This window comes from Empidonax traillii, unplaced genomic scaffold (genome assembly GCF_003031625.1).
Source record: "Empidonax traillii isolate 1590-97213 ecotype Southwest subspecies unplaced genomic scaffold, ASM303162v1 scaffold24:size2376012, whole genome shotgun sequence".
Lineage (NCBI taxonomy): Eukaryota > Metazoa > Chordata > Aves > Passeriformes > Tyrannidae > Empidonax > Empidonax traillii.
Genome location: NW_020955217.1, coordinates 399,213 through 419,302, shown reverse-complemented (window position 1 = coordinate 419,302; position 20,090 = coordinate 399,213). Strand labels below are relative to the sequence as shown.

General features: G+C 39.3%; 1 protein-coding gene across 1 annotated transcript; it reads right to left on the bottom strand.

Moving 5' to 3' along the window:
• Positions 1–39: 39 nt before the first annotated feature.
• PEX3 (peroxisomal biogenesis factor 3) lies at positions 40–20,044 on the bottom strand. The gene is made up of 12 exons (XM_027904448.1): positions 19,923–20,044; positions 11,821–11,952; positions 10,398–10,479; positions 7,353–7,396; positions 6,113–6,237; positions 4,734–4,800; positions 4,569–4,623; positions 4,150–4,306; positions 3,194–3,264; positions 2,217–2,339; positions 1,234–1,330; positions 40–839 (listed from the first exon to the last, which is right to left on the bottom strand). The coding sequence occupies exons 1-12, from the start codon at positions 19,993–19,995 to the stop codon at positions 756–758; spliced, it is 1,110 nt and encodes a 369-aa protein (XP_027760249.1). The 5' UTR covers positions 19,996–20,044; the 3' UTR covers positions 40–755.
• Positions 20,045–20,090: the final 46 nt, after the last annotated feature.

Here is a 20,090-nt window from a genome sequence, read left to right as displayed (position 1 = left end):
TATTCCCTTTCCTGCTAGTAATGTTAATACACACAAAAATTTTACATTAAAATATTTTATTACAATACAGACAATTGGGCTCAAAATTAATACAAATTAAGATAAAATATTTACAAGTAATGTGTACAGTGTAGCTGTTTGAACAGCATAAACAAGAGAACATCTAAAAACCCACATTCCTTTAGTATTAAGTAACAGAGAGCATGCCCCCAGCTCATTCAAGAGGAGCGTGCATCTGTTGGCAAAGGCCTTCTGAAGAACAAGAGACTTTGGAATAATGTTTGTAAAGTTAAGTGAAAAAAATTTTCTTTATAAAAAGAAAAATTTGAGGGGAGAAGAAGCAAAAAGCATTACTTCATTCTGCTACTCTGTGTTATTCTTAGATCACTATCATTAGTTCTTTCCAAAACTTACACACTCCAGGGCAAACAAATGGGTTTTTTAGTAACCTGCTGTAATACTGCCACCAGATGCCTTTTAGATGAAATAAAAATAATCAAATTAAATACGGAGGAATTTAACCACTTTTTTAATAGAAAAGTCTTTACATACAATGATTCTTTCAACAAGAATATTTTTAATGGGTGCTTGAAACATAATTCTATTAGAACAAAGATGGGCTTACTCCCACTTTTCTCAGAGTGTTCTTTCTGCTGGTCTGCCACTCCTACAGCATTATAAAATTAACCCAAGTCTCATCAGTAGTTGCAAGGGATTTGTTATAAATACACCATCTATTCCTAAAAGTGTGCGAGTCATTTCTCCAGTTGCTGAGGGGTACTAAAAGCTTCATAAACATTAGCAGCAAAATCTTTCACTTGTTCCATCATCAACAGGTCCTGGAAGAAATGTAAAAAATAAATTTGCTTAACTGAACACATCCAGTGCCATTCTGGTTTTCCTTCAGTACAGAATTCATCATGAGAAAAACACCTGGTGCCTCCACAGAGATGTTACTCAAATTTCTTGCTTTAGAAAGGTTTTTGGGCAGAACTGCAAATTGAACCAAGTCAAGAGACCTGTCTATGCATCTGCACAGTTCAGCAGAAGGAAGAAGTTCTACAAAAACAGCAAATTTTTCAAAGACACAAATGCACAAAATTTTTTTTATGCCAGTTGTTTCAGATTTTCTAAAAGCCAGTGAAAGTAAAGAGAATGCATTTATTTAAAAGAAATATACAACAATAATTTCAAAATTTTACTTGAAATATTGTAAATAAGGAAGATTCTTACCTGAACAAAGTGACTGGGCGTTTCACTGCATACTGAATGGATCTGCCCATTTATTATTGGAATTATCTTGGCTAAAGGAAGACTGACACTGGAAAGACTAGAAAAAAACAAAAAATATTGACCTAGACCTGCTCTGACATTGGTAAAACCACTAAACTGTGGTTATTAGAATTTTAAGTAATTACTACTTAAAAAGTAAGAATTGCAAGACTGCAAACTAAATGAAAGGGGTTTTTTTCCTTGTCAAGCCTTTCATTTAATATACAGAAGTACCAAAGCTGATTTCAGTTGGTCTTCTTATTATATAGTGTTTCATACTTTCTTCTCACACAAGCGAATTATGGTTTAGGCAGAGTCTTTACATGTGTGTGTATGCAGACAGGTGATAGAAGTGCCTGGGAATATGTAGAAAATCCCGAGTGTTACTATATTTTATCAGCATACCAGCAAAGAACCTAGAGCTGTGTGGGTGCTTTGGCTCCCTGTATTTGTAGGATCACGGCAATGCCCACCCAGCTTCCTTGAGAACCAGAGTAAGCGACAGCGGATGGGGCACGCAGGGCCCATGAGCTGCAGGGGAAGGCTCTTCCTCCTGGCCTCACAGGGAGGTACAGCAGCACATCTGCCAGTAGTTGCCACCAGTGGGGTAACCTAACGCCTAACGCCAAAGGCGGTCTGCCAGTACAGTGTTCAGGCAAAAAGTGGAACGTAAGGTCATCTGATTTCTACTTCTAGATCTGCAAGTAATGGTGGGAAAGGTACCTCACCTATACTCTTGCCTGTTTCCTTCCACCCATGAAATCCTCCTAGCTGTCTACCTGAACAAAACATGGAGAATGCAGTGATTCTTGAAGAGCAAGAAGCAGAATATTACTTCCAGCATGAGAGCTTCAAGAAGGCAGGAAAATCAACAGGCTTTCTGGAATTCACTATGAACACAAAACACTAGTGACATGAGAACCACAACAGAAGGAAATATTTACCTATTTACAGAGCCATTCTGAGAGAGGTCCTTTTCAGTAGGTCTAAAAAACTCTGCCATATTGTCCAGCAGTCGACTGAATCCTCTGTTTAAACATGTGCTCAAAACCGTACTGAAGTCTGGACTGAAAAATAAAGAATAATAATGATGATGATAATAATAACAATAATAATAATAAAAGGTTTGAATCCTGGGTTTTATTTTTTCCAACTAAAAAACCTTGCAAGTATTCAGTGACTCAGATATGCCTCCCCTCAGGGAGGATGTATGACCCAGACAAATGCCATTAGTATTGCCACCTCACCAAAGACCAGCTCCTTCAACAACCCAAACTCTACCCTAAAAGCGAGATAAGTCTAAAGCATTCCTCACTTCTATTTCTTACAGAGTTATAACATAGAAGGGATTTACCCTTAAAATGCCCCAGATCCCTAGCAGCTAAATGGTAAGAATAGTTTGGCACTTGTTCTCAATTCCCTCATATCCCGTGTTTATTATAGAAGCCTCACTTTGATAGCTCTCTCTGGTAGAAGGACACATACAACCACTCTCAAAACCATGCACTAAAAATAAATTCCAATAAGCCAATACTAGTGTTCACTTTATCAAATCAAGTAAATCCAATAAAATTACTCTCAATTTATCCTACTTTGGCAGAAAAGAAGTACTCTTCTTTCCTGCACAACTACAGAACAGGTGAGGAAGAGATAAGAGGTCTGACTGGGAAGGACATCCTGGTTTATTTCATTAAGGCAGGATTATTTCTTATAAATAAGTTTCAGAGCTCCCAAATTTTGAAAATCCCAGCCTACAATTAGTAATGTAGTAATTAAATTTTTACATTAGAATGTAAAAATTTAATGCAAAATGCTCACATTTCACAAATGAAAAGTTGACAACTTTTTATATGAAAGTAATTGTCTTACATAAACAATAGTTGTGAGGAGTTTAATGTGAATACAGGTTATTTCTCTATACCTTTCTAGCATATCTCTAGTTTCATTCAATAATTTAATTGTAGCGATATCTCTTTCTGTGAGTCCACAAGCCTAGAAAAAGCAAAGACAGACACTGTTTAGTTAGTTTCATTGGCAACCACGAGAATAAGAGTGGAAATAGAAATGGAATAAAGTCAAGATGTACAAGTCAAATCTAAAAGAAAATATTGTCATAAACCAGATTCTTTGTAATTTGTGTTTTAAATAGTCACTGTAGGATTTTTTTTTTTTTTACTAAAAATAGTACTAGCAGGAAGTATCAGACTAATTGGGCAAGGCATTTTTCCACTTTTGACCTTCAAAATTGAAATAAACCCAGAATATCAGCTTAAGCTAAAATGGTAAGTGCGTGCAGTCACACACTGAAGCCCGTGTTTAATCTTTACATGAGTGTAAAACCAAGTGAAGAGTGAGTTTTCCCCAACCTGTGGTGTGGGTAGAGACAAACACCTTCACAAAATTTAGGAAATTAATATTACAGCTGCAGTAAGATACACCCTTCTCTTGGCTTCCTGTTCATCTTCCAGCCCGAAGCAACAAAGGATGGCAGCACACCACCATCCCGAGCATCAGCCAAGATGCTACAGTGCTCCATGAACCTTGCCGGTACAGCAGTGCAAGCGATACAATGTAGCTTAGGGCTGAGGTAAGCTGAGCCCTGTCACAGCTTCGGCCACAGCCTAAAAACAGTAACTGGGCTGTGTTTCTGGGCACAAAGCTGACATTCTGAGCATGACACTTGTTTTCAACCAAATCTGAAGAAAATGTAACTTTGCCTAAACAAAGAGATAAGGACACTTGATTTATGATGGAAGAGGCTCCACCATTTATTAAGAGACACAGACACCACGGCACACTAGAGGACTTCCCTCACCCCCAAAAAGAAACAAAAATGCAGAATGAAAAAAGGTAGATGAAAGAAACTGAAACAAGTACCTGGCTAGCCAAGGGGTTTTCTTCATCTGGCATCAGATAATGACATAAGGGAGAGTAAGATGCAATCTGATCTGAATCTTTATGTTCCACTACTTTCCTGATATCTTTAAATTTTTGTTCCAGGTCCAGAAGTGACAGGGTGTGCTTAAGGGAAATACTGGAAAGGAAGAAGGCTACAGTGTTGATTCCAAAAGGAATAATGATTCTTTCTCTTCCTACCAATAACATGTTCACAAGTAACAGGACCCCAATCTACTGCCTTGGTTTGTACTGGCACATGCAGCCTGCTATAATAAAAACATGGTTTTGAAAAAGTTGATATACCCCATTTTATATTTATTGTCATAAAACTCATTGCTTCGGGAACAGTCATCACTATAAAACCTAAAAGCTAACCACAGAGAAACACAGGGCCTTACCTTCCAAAAACTTTATGCACAGCTTGTTTAACAATAGTTATTAACTCAGTCAGTCCTAGAGGGAAGAAATTGTTGAAGTTATTCTAATGATTTGTTCAAGTCTAGAAAAAAGTAGAATTTTGTAAGTGTAGTTAGCCCATAACAAGCCCATAACAAGCACCATACCATCTCCTAAAAGGTGCTGAATGCTCGATAAATATTGCTGCTGAACTTCAGGGGGAGCTAGTGGTGTCTGTGGGGAAAAAACAACAGTTCTGTAACATGTCAACAGTAGAGAACAATGCAGAAATCATTTTGAACCAGCTGCAACCAATTTGCTTAATCTTTATAATACCCTGCAGCAGATGGATTTCCCCACTCTGGTGCAACTCTGTAGCTTCTGACTGTTCCTGCTGTCAACCCCTGGATCGTTCATAAGTCCTCTGGCATTATTTTCTTCAGTCCTACACAGATCTATCTTCCATCTTCAGTGGCCCAGAAAAGTCTTTCATTTTCACTCATATAAAGGTAAGTCTCTTAAAAACCTAAATTGTAGGTGCAAATAGACCCTCCACCACCCCAGAAATCAAAACTAGTGGAGTATGTTATTTATGCTGAAACCTAACAAAAGCTTATCTGACAGAAAAGAAGCTTTGAGGAACTGAGAGACAGGATCTCAATTTGCTCCAGTGGAGTGCCTAAGATTGGCCCTGTCAACCAACTTCTGTATTGAAAAAAGTAACAGAAAGGAAACGTGTTTCCAGTCCAAACTCATCTTGCCCTTCTAAAAAAGCTTTTTCAGGTTTTACAAAATGAAGCACAACCTTAGTCAACCCTGGCCTCCCTAATGAAAGCTTTTCTCAAACCTGCCTTGACGTGCTGTTCCTTGACTCTCAGCAGGAGCTATCACAGGGGAGCATATGAGAACTAATCAAAGTTTGTATCCATTATTTTTAGACAAGCCGTCCAACAATTTGCAGATCTCACTCTCTACAATGGGTACTTGCTTACTGTGGGATCAGTCTATTTTTATTGAGCAGTGACAGACATATAAACAAAAAACAAGTCTTCTACCTTGCTTGGCCCCACCAAGAGACACTTAGATGGCCTTTTGGGGGTAAACAAAATAGTCAAAATTTCAAAGACAACATCCATTTTCTTTAATCCTAGAAAAATTAAACTGGGGGAATAAATGTATGTGCTAGAAAGACCTAAGCATTTACATAAACTTGCATACATATCTTGGATCATTCACACAGTATTATTGTTCCACAAAAAAATTAAAGCATGTTTAGACATGAATAAGCAAGAGAAATGCAGACAAAAGGCATTCTTCAATATTGCTAGTATTTAGTTAAGCAACAGTATCACCAATCATCCAAATTTAGAGGGTATCAAAAAGACATCAATATATCTTACTTGCAGTAATGCTTCCACATTTCCCACTCTTGTAAGAACTCTCGGTTTCATTCTGATACTCCTAAGCTATGCCCTTTTTTATTTCTCACCAAATAATCCTTTCACTTCCAAGAAGTTACACCTTTGAAACAAACCAAGAAACTCACTGTGCCGTTTTTGCAGAGTGCAGCATTATCTAGGTAGATGTAACCGCCAATAATATTCAACTGGACTCGCAGGAGAACTACCAGCATACAGGTACTATAGACGGCTACGATGCTCCTTGTGAAACCTTGAAAAGAGAAAACAAAGTAACTTCAAAGGCAAAGAAATAAGGGTGAACCAAGGAGAGAGAGTGCTCTCCAAGACTCAAGAAGTGCTGATGATTTTAAAATACACAGTCACATTTCTCTCACTGGTTGTCATAACACATATTTTCACAACACATACCCAAGATGGTCAAGAGTCTAATGTGCTGGAGTTACATCTAGAGTTTCCCATTTGAAGTCTTGTATTAATATCATTTTGCACACTACTCAAGTTATTTTGAGAAAAATAAAAAATATACAACTTGCTTCAGAAGAAAAATATCTACTGTCAAATAATTTTTCTTCATTAAGTCAGGAAATACACAGTCTATGGCAGCCCTCATCACGCAATTAAGACACACAAGGCACAACAGCAGCTTGAAAAAAAAGTTACCTAAGGCAGGAGCAGCTAGGATCTAATGAAAGAAAATTAAATTAATTTATTTATGAATAAATATGGATAAATGCAAAGCTGCAGAAAGAAAGGAGTCAGATCAAAAGTAGGATCTGTAGGATCTGTAAAGGCCTTGTGAAAAAGAGAAACAAAAACAAAAGGAAGGAAAAACTGTGGTATTTCACAGGATAAGTATCTGACTCCACTATTTTTCCTTCCCTTCCACCGCTTCCATCAGACAATAAAAAAAGAAGATGACCCAAAGAGGTTCATGACCACTGCTATGGTGGTTCTCTCCAACAGGCTCAAAAGGAGGAAGCTGCTGACCATGTAAGGGCTGGCCTACATTTCTGATTAACATTTTCCATCAGGTTCAGAGAAGAATTTCTGAAAAACTAGTTTGTTTTTTCTGTGATGACACAGAAAGGTCTCACAAAGTTTTCTTGAGCAGAGTAACACGAAGGGCAATAACATTCTTCACCTTGGTGTCCAAGCTTCTAACTTCCCCTGGGGCTAAGAAAAGTTCCTTCATGAGAAGCCCTTGGGAGGAAGGGCATGGAGGAGGTTTGCCATGTAGTGTGTTACACTGTTTTCATACCTACTGAAACAACAATCCAGTTTAAAGTGTGCCTTTTAAACGGTGTGAAAGACATTCTAAATTTAAGCTAAATAATTATGCAGATGTAATCTCTCATTTCCACTTACTTATTATCTTTAAATCCTCCCATATTTCTAACTTGTTTGCTGGCCTGTGGGAAAAATAAATGGAAATATTAAACACTTAGAAGTATATTTTCCTGGGAAATTAATAAATAACGTTAAACGAAATAACAGTGCTCTAAGGCAAGCTCATTTAGCTACCATAATTATCAGATTCAGGTCTACATCCATTTGGCTCATTCAAGAAGGCAGTATATAAACAACACACAGAAAAAGATATCCAAAACGTAACATATAAATGGAGTCGTATCAATTACACACTTATATGATCAATTTTTAATTACTACACTAAGCAATCAGAAAAAGCCCACTGATGGCACAAAGTGGTCTTTTCCGGGGCTTTGATTCTCTATATATTTAATGCAGACTCAGTTCAGCAGGACTTTATCTGCCTGTGTGTTAGTAAGTGCAGGATCACACTACTTTCTCTTAAGATTTACCATTGCCTGATGCGGGTTTAAAGTTTATATTTGACCATCAAAAAACAAAGAGATCATGACCATCTGTGGAAAAGAAATCTTGTGCCATCCACATAAATGTACGTTAACCTCTTTTCTTTGGTTGAGGTTCACTTTTTTGACCTGACCAATACCTAAAATTTTATACATTCTGTGGTCAAAAAAGCAAGACTGTAGATTGCATAGACACACCTGAACTGCCTAAGGTACATGGCATATTTGTAACTACTATCCAGAGGTAATTTTAGCAAGCAGCAGTAGCAGGGATAAGAGCCAGATAACCATCCAAAACTTTCATCAGCCATATTCTCACCTGTTAAGCACTGTCAGTAAAGAATGGGTGTCAGTAAAGGATGGTGTGTTTATCATGGGAGATATATATTGTAAAAGTCACTTAGGGAAACATTTGGTAATTTCTTAGGATCAGAATTAATGTTCAAATATTTGGGACTGAGAGTTCAAATTAACCTAGACTTTACAGTAACCTAGTTTATAAAAAGAAAATTACATTTTTCACCAGAAATCACTTCTCTTTACAGGCACTTTGGTATCAGTTTGACCCCTATATCACTTACATAAACAATGCATTTTTAAGTTCACTGCTATGAAATAATGCAAATGAATTGTTATAATAAACTGTTGCATCTACAACTCAAAAAACCAGACAGTTATATAAACAACAGCTGCAATAGATACAACGATCCACAGCACATACAAAAGCAATTTATAGACAAGCTATTATATGCAAATTTTTTAAAGCTATTCCAAAGCAAAACAAAGGAAGAACTATAAAAAAAATATAATAATATTTCTGTAGATAAAACATAACAGGACTTAAAGACATATTTGTTTCTTATGAAGGGAAAGTTTTTCATGCCGACTGAAGAGATAAAGAGAAGCCAAAACATCAACGTCAGCCAACTACATTTGCACCTATTACATCAAAACATTTTTCTGAGCTCATGATCACAAAAGTTCTCCTCACAACATAAGGCAGCAGCCTGGTAACAGTTTAGGTCTGCAAGCGTTAAGCCTAAGAGTGGAAATTAATTTTTCGGTCTTCATCTCCTGCAATTTGCTAAGATTCAGCTGCTACTCAAAACTCAACTTTTATTTCACATTTATTGATTTGGAAAGCCATTGCTTGCTACAGAAACAAAAAGCTTTGAAATGGAGTCAGCCTTGCTGGCTGATTCTGTCATCTGTCATCCCAACCCTTTCTCTATGTTTTCACAGGGAAGTCCAAGCATCTGGTTAAAACTAGAAGTGTGAGTAAAAATTGGAAGCACTGAGACACAAACTCCACTCTAAGATACACTCTAAATGAACGTCCATGCTTATAGAATATTTCATGTAACCAGTATCTAAAAAAAAATTTGTTTTCAAAATGCATAATAAAAAAGTCTAATCTCTATTTTCACTGGGATTGCTGGAATTAAGATGTGTGTCAATGTACCCATCAACTGTTTCAGCTAGTCAAACAAGTTAGGTATATTTTGATAAAGGAATGCTTGCTACAGAGAACAAACTAACTGTTGTTGACTATTTTGCTACACAGTCCAGATGACATATCTGGTGATCCACAAGCTCTTTTGTTCATTCTAATTTTTATCTTGAGTAAGACTTATTATGATTTTTTCCGTTAAAACTAACTTTTCCTAATTTCTTGTTGTTTGGAGTAAATACTATTCAGTTCCAAATTCTCAGATAATTTATTATAAAAACATTGTTCATGCTGCAACTTCCCCTTTAAATATCTCATTCTGTTGCCCTGTTGTGGGAGTTCTTTGACTGACAAAAAGTGACTGAATTTGTAACCTATTAAATGCTGGACAGCTGAAGTTATAGCTACATAAATAAACTAGTGGGAGGTAAACTAGAAAGACAGTCTTGAGTGAGTCAGAAGCCCTGTGTTAACTGCCTACATTAACAATTTTACCCTGTGCCAGATGACAAGCAGTTTACGTTTAAGGTACACTATTATGCACTTCATGTATTTAAAAATAGGCAATTTGTTCCTGCAGTAATAAGGAAATTCAGGGTTTTTTTCTGATAGGGCAGCATTTCTCTTAATGTATTACATGCCCCCATTTGTTCTACGTTAAAAAAAAAAGGTGTGGGGGAAAGAAAATTACTTCTCATTGCTTACATCCATTTCCAATCTCATCTTGGATACTTTCCACTTCTACTCACGTCTGAACTTGATAAGATTACATAAACATCTTTACAAACACAACATCAACAACTCACTCAAGATACTCTCTCCTGTTTGAGAGAGGACTAGATCCTCTAAGTACTTTTATCCATGTATCTTAAAAGCATTCCAACAAAAGACATGTCTCTCTCTGCAACACCTTAAAGGAAGAATAAGTTCTTGTAATGTTCAGAAAACGCCAGCCATGCCTATCAAAACACATCTAACATGACACAATATTTACACAGTGATTTTGAAATACTTTAAGACTAGGGACTTCATGGGATAGAGAACCAAAATCCTGCATGATCTCTACATAATTTGACAAAAACTCGTGATCAAAACAAGTGCAGTTTAACACAATTAAAATAGTCTTACCTATTTTTAAGTAGAGATGTGAGACTCTCAGAGTTTAATTGATGCATTAAGGCATCCCTCAATGTTGGAAGCATTGACAGAACTGTTATCAAAAGAAAAAAAAGCAAGTAAACAACAAAATCCATCAACATAAAAAAAAAATTCCAAACATCATAAACCTATCCTCATCTCATACTCAATAGATGCTACACAATATACGTCCCATTGCTCAACAGGCAAAGCTGGGAGGACAAGTAAAATAGGAAACCCTGGGAGCACTCAGAGGTGCAATAACAACTTCTGTGCCTCTTACGAGCTCAGAGACAACGCTGCCCTTACTGTCACATGTTTTTATTGTCCCTATCTGCAAATGTCCACTCAAATCCTACACGTACATCATCCTGCCTTCAACTCCCCAGAAGAAAATCTGATGAACACCTAGCTGCTGCATTTCTCCAAGTGAGAAGTAAAGTATCTGAGGTTTGTTTTTTTCCAACAAGAGAACCAGGGAAAGGTATGTTTCAAATGAAAGAAACCTGGTGTGAAAAAAATCCTTTACTTTCAGAATGATGTCCGATCTGCTGCTATATGATGGGAACAGGAAACAGAAAACACAATAGATAATAAGAACAAAGTATGAAAAATCTTGTCAGGAATGCATGCTGCCAGAGAGAAGATACTTTGTACAAAGAAGGGCATAGAAAAACTCAGTCCTTGCAGCAAAATCAATCTCAGCAGTACAAAATAGAAAAGATGAAAATGAAATACCAACTGGTCAGGGTAAACACAGTGCACAGAAAGCACTTACAGCCACCCAAGAAGCCATTAAAAATTTCAACAGAAAAAGAAAATGCCACCCAATTTGTTTTCTAAAAATGGCCTGCATTTACAAGAACGACAAGGAGCTTGTTAAACTCTACTCTGCCACCTCGTCTCCAAAAATCCTAAGCCCAGTACTGTAAGAAAAATTCTTTCACTTTTTGCTCCCCACCTAGTCAGGTATCTTTTAACTGTGTAGGACTGATGTGATTCTTATTTGTAAATAACATTTACCCACAAGTTCATGCCAGCTATGCATGTGCTATAACAATGTGCTAAAATAGATACAATAATTCTTCTGTAAATTCAGTATTGTTTGAATCTGGATGTTGCTTCATAATTCAGTATGACACGCAGTTTAAGGAAAAAGGGTCTCGAAGTGACCAAAAATTGGTCATGTATACTTGTATGATTATAGATGGATAAAGGGTTCAGATGTCCCCTAAAACCCCTTCAATCCTCTGTTCTTCAGTCTTTTTGTTATGCAAAACAACTCTATTTATGCACCAATACTGAAGATTTTGAATTCACCTACATTTCTGTTTTTCTTCCATCCTGACAATATGTAGCATGTACCCCCAATTAATCCTACCTACCAAGAAGAGTAACTATTTCCTTTTCTTACCTGTCATATTGCACGTCCTCTGATTACTTTCAAAATGATACTGTCTTCGTGCTTGGGCAATGTATTCAGCTGCCTCTCGTTCTTGGATTTCTCTGATTTTCTTCTGCCCATATTTTCCCAATAAATAGACTCCTACAGAGAAATACTCAAAAGTTGCTTTAAAAAAGTGAGAAAGGTCCCTTCAACCCTTTTATTTTGATTTTAAACCATAAGGGTGCATAATGGAGTTTTTTTGGATATGTGGGTTTTGGGTATTTTAATAATGATTGACAAAGTAATATCAGAAATAATGTTTTCAAAATTAATTAAAATTTCAGGGGTAATGACTTGAAGCGGTATAAGAAACTTTGCCGAGAGGAGATATCTTGCCATTCACAGAAGACATTTTTGGTACTGCTGCAATGTGAACAACTAGTACTGAAGAGACTGAAACAAAATGAAAGAAAATGTAGGGTAACAAAAAAAGAATAGAGAAAAAAAACAGGAATGCAGGTCTGGAGATTAAAAATTAGCACGAGGGAGAGATAAAACTCAAATCTTAAGAATCACGTAGGAGAAAAATGCTACAGAGCAACACTTCCTTCATTCGGTCCTGAAACTTCCGTAGGAAGCACCTTAGCTCCAATGGGGCTTGACTGTGGCTTTTCTTTTTCACCAAGTTCCCGGTTTCCAGCTCCACTCCTGAGGATCTGACCATCCCTCATCCCTCTCACTATAAATCTCCATTTCCGCAAAGACCAACCAAAAATCTTCATTCTACATTTTCTCCTCTCCCAACATACATCCCCTTGAAGTTCCCCCCAACTACATGTCCCACACCACCAGAGGTTCGGAGATCTCTCCAGGCTGCCTGCAGCCCTCTTCATCTTTGCCCCACTTTCCAAGCTTTTCAAGATACCACTACATCTTCTAGGCTTATCCTCAGCACTTTTGCCCACTGTAAGCTGCTTTGCATTGATTTCTCACCCTCCACCTGGGGCTTCTTACAACACCTTCTGTGTGTCCAGCTCACCTGCTGCCTCCTGTATGCACTGGCAGCAGCAGTTACCTATTTAGGTGTAGAAAGTGCCTCCCATGGTCTCTCATGAGAGAGCTGGAGGTGGGACAGAGATAAGGGAGGAAGTAACACAAGGAGAAAAGACTATTGTACAAGTTTATCATCTTCTGTCTGCTGTGGAGCAATACTCTCAACTACTGAAACTCCTCTACAGAGAGTCAGCTCCAAATCTGTTAGGTCAATAACGATACGCAGGAGAAACCTGAAAAACAAATCAAGTCTTTACTTATTTTTTCCCACAAAGTACTTTCTAAACATACAGTCACAAATTTCAATTTTCACATTTAGAAGTTAATATCTGAACATTCAAACAGTTGAATGCTAAAAGTTTCAAAATTATTTTTAAAAACCAAATGTACAAAAACTAAAAAATAATTCAAAAAACCCCAAGCCCAAACTCCCCAAGCTTTTGAATTCAGCTACATTTTTTAGGTCATTAAAACCTTTCAAAATGTTCTCCAAAACTATCATCAGTATTTTGAAAGGTTTTTCAACTTTGTGCTACCAAGTCCAGCTATTCATACTAGCATTATGTTTCCTAACAGGCAACTACAAGCCAGACCAGTTTGGAACAACCACAGTCATTTCCATTTATTTCCCAAAAGCCTCATAAAATAGAAATTGATAAGTCTCTCTCTTGCTTCAGTGTTTAGGCAGAATGACCATTTGCCATGTGGAATACTCCATCAGATGCAAACTTTAATATTATGAGTCCATATACAAAAAATGTGATTTGACCACTAAATTGTTGACCATAATGAGACTTCATAAATAACAATTAGATTATTTTTCTCTAAAAAATTACCGATTCCTGCCAAGAATATCTATTTAGAAAACAACTACCGGGGTACTGATTTTTTTTTCAACTAACATAATGAAATAGAAACAATTTTTTAGCATTAGCAAATGATTTTTTAACACAAGATTTTTTCCAATCATTTTAGCCCACCACATTTTTCACATTACATTAACACAGAGTCATTTGTTTAAATGACTACTTTTGCTTACTTTCTCTCACCTCAAAATAAATCCTTTTAACTCCAGGTTTTGTGGCAGAAAAGTCAGAAGTATAAATAAAGACCCTTCCTGAATGTAGACAGGACATAGGCAGACATGTAAACAGATCAAAAAGAATTATGTGCATACCCTTGAGTGATATGCTGGAGCAGCAGCTTAAGATTGAGACAGCTAATTTCTTAATACTTCACTGTTAAAGCTGAGTGACTTCTCTTTAGTAATAACTGCTGTGCCTCGTGAGGGTTTAAAGTTGCAGTAGCAGTCATCCAGGTTTAAAGGAGTTTCCAGAAAAAAAACACTTGTCTAAACCAATGCAACACCAGCTACTAATCATCTTATTTCTCCCTTTCTTTCCTGAGCTAAGCCATAACTTTAACCCACTGCTAACAGATGTTGCTTATCTGGTATCACCCTCATCTTTGGGAATGCAATGCTTTAGAGTTTAACCAAGGTAAAAGTTGCACCATCCACACAGCTGAAGCAAAACCAATGAACAATAATAAGTTTGGAGTTTGGCTGTCAGCAGCAGACTGACAGACTCTGTTACCTGCATGGCTTGTAGGTGCCTCTAAGTTGCCTGGAGGACACACCACCTCACTTGGGAAATTCAAGTCTCAGTTATGACAATGAACTTCTGCCCACTAGTCACTTGTGCCTGAGGACTGCAGTGGAGCCTCTGCAGATTTGACTTATGGGATATTTCAAGAAGCTGCCAACCTGGGAGTTGGTCTCATGTGTGTTCACAATTTATTTTAAAACAACCATGTGTATCTATGTTAACACATGTAGCATTAATTAAGACTTGAAAATAACACAGACTTCTAAGAAGTCCAAAATGAATGCATCACACGAAAACGTCGTGGATGTTCCAACCTGGAGTTGGAAGCAGGACCAAAGAAAGCCACATCCCAAGAACTGCCATAATGTCAAATCAGCTAACAAACCTGTCAGAAACTAAACTGACATTTTGAAAGTCTCTCTTGTTATAAACAAGCAAAGCAAACACCACCATTTTATGACAGCTAATATAACTCAGTTTTACCTCTTGGTATGTGATAGGAGGTCTGCAAAAAGTGGCAGCAACAAGATTTATAATTAGCTAAATTGTTGTATACGTGGAACGTCACACTGAATCTCTCCCTTATGTTTCATACAAAACCAGGAACTAAGAAAATTCAGAAATCATGAGACTGCCCAATAGATAATTCCTCCGTAAACCGTTTTCTACCTTCATCAAAATGGGAACTATACAAAAGACTATAGTCCAAACGCTTCTGATTCGGAGAGATCAGAAACAGATGAGTGGAACAAACTAGGAGTACATCACCTGATGTTAAGTACAGGAACCTCAGTAAGGATCTCAAACTGCAATTTATACTGCTTTAAAACTGATCTACAAAGTGAAATGTATTTATATTTGTACTGGCTGTCTGTGCTGGATTTGATTAGGGTGGAGTTAATTTTCTTCATAGTAGCTGGTACGGGGCTGTGTTTTGGACTGGTGCTGGGAACAGTGTTGGTAATAGAGACATGTTTTTGTTACTGATGAGCAGCGCTTGCACAGTGTCCAGGCCTTTTCTGCCTCTCACACCGCCCCACCAGGGTGCAGGCTGCGGGTGCACAAGGAGTCGGGAGGGGACACAACTGACCCCAGCAGACCAAAGGGATACCTTCATCACAGGATGTCCTGTTCAGCAATAAAACAAGGATGAAGGCTAAGGGGGAAGGCACTGCCCAGGGACTGTTGGGCATCAATCAGTTCTGATTCTCCCCTTCATCCCACTGGAGAGGTTGTGGAGGGGGTGGGGGGGTGAGCAAGTGGCTCTGTGATGCTTTAGCTGCTGGCTGGGGTTAAACCACAACACTGTCCTACAACAGCAGGAGTACCCTGGGGTCTACAGTACCCATATCCTGTGGAAGTAACACTTAGATTTCAGATAAATGTGTGCTAATTTGTCTCCGTAGCTCTCTTTGGCTGTAGCACTGTATAGTCTCTTCCCATGTAAATGTAAGTAACACAAGTAGTTTATAAAATTTGCAGGCTCTTACATGTTTCTGCTAGTAGCCCCAAAGAGGTAGGATATTTCTCACATCACCTAAATTATGACTTCCCTCCCCCTCAGCCCTTTCCTTTCTTCACAGGTGGAATGGAGGGGTGAGCAGAAGGGTGAGAAGGTAACTAGGAGGCATCAAGTGTTAAGGAAACCTATTTACAACCCTATGTAACCTTTGCCCTCACCGCCATACTTACCTCAGAAAAAAAGGTGAAATTTTCAGTTTTAAGAATTTTATTATGTAGAAATTGTGCTGACACACATAAACCTGCATCCTTCCAGGACACAGACAGCTTTATAAGTTGTGGTTCATCCTTATGTTTAAGGAAGCCGTGCATCAGCTGACATACAACTGTCCTCTTATGGTTGAAAACCATCTTTAAAATCCGCAGGCACTAAAGCCCTATTCTCCTGATAGCACTGAGTCCCACCAAAACATATTTGATGCCCCTGTGCTCACTCACAAACCAAGCCAACTTTCTCTGCTAAGCAGACAAACTTCTGAACTGAAATGCTCTTTCTGCAAGCCAAAGGTTGCAACACATGAAATTCAGCAATAATTAATTCACCACTGAAATCTGAACCATACATTGCAGACACACCCTGAACTTGTTCTTCTACTGCAGCAATAGAATTTTAATGGTGAATCATTTTGTAATATCCACTGAAATCTACCTTGTACACTGAGCACTAAGATAAAAACTACTTTAACCTACCTATCCCACCAGAACTAGTGTAACGAATGTGTCCTTGCAGCTCCATCATGCCAGCTCACTCTCTCTACTTTACCTATTTCTAGTGGGTTTGATCCCAGACCACTAGATTTCGCTTGATTGAAGAGATATGTCTTTTCAGTGTGCAATCTATTTTGTACTGTTAAAAGAACAACTTCTGAAAGATAGGGTTTGCACAGAGTCTTTGCTAAGTTGGGGTCTTTTCAACCCCACTCTCTGATTAGGGGAAGGTGACACCTATTTTTCAGTTGCTTTTCCCCCTCAATTTGAGCTCTTATTTTGTGAGGTTTGCACCTTCATAAGTAGGAAAGTATGTTGTAGTGTTGGGATTGATAGAAATTACACTAAGAATGACAGCTACTGATAACACATAAGGAATCCACCTTGATAAAAAAGAGGAAAACTTCAAACCAACTCAACTTTGGTGCACTGATGCTTCAGTAACACAACACTGATACAACCCTGTATCAGTAATAACACAGAGACTCTGCTGTAGGGTCTAATGAATCATTAAATATTCACATTAATCTCAGATCATGTGCCAGCTAAAGACTTAAAATCATTAAATCTTGTGATGTCCCATTTTCCTTGTTACATCCTTCTTCCCAGATGATGCACCTGTAGCTCTTAAAAAGAAACCAAACACCAGACAGCAGTAGATTCCAGGCTCTGGTATTAAATCAGCAGATCTGGAAGCTTTTCTTAAACCATCGAGCCACTTCCAAATATTCTGTTCTCAAATCAAAGCAGCATGTAAAGTTGCATTCTACCTTTCAAGATTTGGCAGTATTTTCTGGAGGAGAGTCCACTGCAGATCTCAGGGTTCTGATTATTGGTGATGGCATTGCCATAGCTCCTGGAGTTATTTTAAGGTCTGATCCATAACTAATAGGTAGATGGCCAAAGCACTCCAGATTCAGCTGCTGAGCAACTGTAATGCAGTGCTCTGCAGGACATCACTCCATCGCCCAGGATGCCTTAAAATACCATGGTGCAAGTTGCAGCTGCTGGCAGCTAATGATGTTCAGCCACTTGCAGAAGCCCCGATTTACTTCAGTCTCAAATACAAAAAAAAGCAATTCTCTGCAGAGTCCTCAAATACTACATGACCTGAGAAAACTTGTGCTTGATCCATGCTGCAGAAAATGACAGCATAGTTCAATATTTTCAGCTAGAAGTTGAAATGCTTGTTAGAGGAGGAGCATCTTGGGGGTTTAGGGATTAGTCATTCTTTAAATGACTTTATTTTAGTCCATGATTATTATTTTTTTAAGCTCACTTCATCCAATCAGCAGCACTTTAGTGAAAGTGACACTGAATTGCACATAAACAACACCCAACATTAGGAAAAAGCTGCAAATTCAGGGATTTTAGCCTGTTTTGCAGCCTGGCAGAAGGCTGCTTATACATGAGGAATTTAGAATTTCAGGCTACTATTTTCAGGACTACTAAGAGCCACAAGCTCCCCAATACCTGCTTTCCCCCTTGGACATTGATCCATGTTTACTAATTGAAGCTGGGACAAATGATGTTTTTACTCTTCCCACTTGTCCACTCACCACTCTCAGACAGACAGTAAAAGACAGGGGGAACAGGTTATGGGTTACAGCTGGGCGTATTGAAGTAAATCTGTTTATTAACATAGTGGGCTGTAAGTGTGGTGGTAAACACAAAACCTGCAGGTGATGGGGTGAACTGGAGAAGCAGTCTGACCAGTACTGCAGTAACCATCATCTAACCTATTATCACGCATTAATTGGCACTCTTTGGAAAAACGCAGAAGGAGTTAATGATGAAAGGATGTGGAGGACACAAAAACCAAGGCAAGCCAGAAGTAAATACAACTCACCTTCACAGGGGACATCACCTGAACATATGACAGAACATATTACAAAAACCCCACAGCCCTCAGAATATTCAACTGTTCAGGCAAGTTCTAATGGGTATAAACAAACAGAAACATTCCTTAGCATCTGTGTAAAATGTAATTCTTTGTTCATTTACATCAGATATAAGTACATCTGATGACTGAGTGTGCAAAGACATAGCTGTACCTTTTAAGAAGCACCTAATCTCCACTGCACAGCTATGCACTTTATCATTAAACAGAAAGATCCAATGTGCTCTTTTAAATCCAACTAAAACCAATCCCATAATAACTCCAAGGAAAGGTGGACCTTACTAGACCATGACCACACTATGGGTTAGACAAAAGTTTTAAGGAAGAAAAAACTGCTTGAAAAATTAACACAAATTCTCTCCATGAAAGTTTTGTGTCTGCAGCCAGTCTACATTTGTCCAGAGAGGGGCAACAAAGCTGATAAAGGGTTGAGTGTATATTCTACAAGGAGCAGTTGAGGGAGTTGGGGTTCTTTAGCCTAAGAAGAGAAGGCTCATGGGAGATCTTATCACTCTCTACAACTACCTGAAAGGAGGTTGTAGCCAGATGGGGATGGGCCTCTTCTCCCAGGCAACCAGCCATATGACAAGAGGACATGGTCATAAGCTGTGCCACGGGAGGTCTAGTTTAGAAATTAGGAGGAATTTCTTCACAGATAGAGCAATTAGACATTGGAATGGGCTGCCCAGGGAGGTGGTGGAGTCACTGTCACTGGAGGTGTTTAAGAAAAAACTGGACGTGGCACTGAGTGTCATGGTCTAGTTGATACGGTGGTGTCAAGAGGTCTTTTCCAACCTAATCGATTCTGCGAATCCGTGACATTTTAACAATTCACCTCAACGCACAAGTCACATATGAAAGTTGAGGCTTCCAGCCTCCATCCCAAAAGCACAAGTAAAACAGAAAGTAACACAAATGTCACCCACGCCTTGCGTGTTTCGAAGCAACGTAAGAGCGCCCCGGCAGCCCGAACTCCCGTCTTCTAGGGCTTCAGGAACGCCGTGCAGATTCCCCTCTCTGCCTGGGGGGAAAGTCCTGCTGCCCGCCGGGCTTTCCCGGCCGCGGTCGGTGGGAGCGTTTCTGTGTCACAGCCGGGCTCAGGGGCCGCTCCGCGCCCCCCGGAGCTCCCTGCTCCCGTGGCCCAGGGGCACAGAGCCTTCCCAGCCAGCGGGGGACCCGCCCAGCCACGGGGTGCTCGCCGGGCTCAGCGCTGGCTCCGAGCGGGCCTCCCCGGCGGGATCCGGGAGCGCTCGGCGGGGAGGCCCCCCCGTCCCCAAGGCCAGCACCGCGCCCGCCTCCCACCCCGCACGCACGATCGCTGCCGCCCCCCGGGCACTCACCGCCCAGGAAGGTGCCGAGGACGAGGCATTTCTTCTTGTGCCGCTTCAGGAAACTCCAGAGGGACCGGAGCATCCTGCGCGCCCGGCCCGGCCCGGCCGCCCGTCGGCTCCCGCGGCGCTGGCGGAAGGGGCGGTGGCGGCGGCGGCACCGCCCGCGGTGCCCCGGAA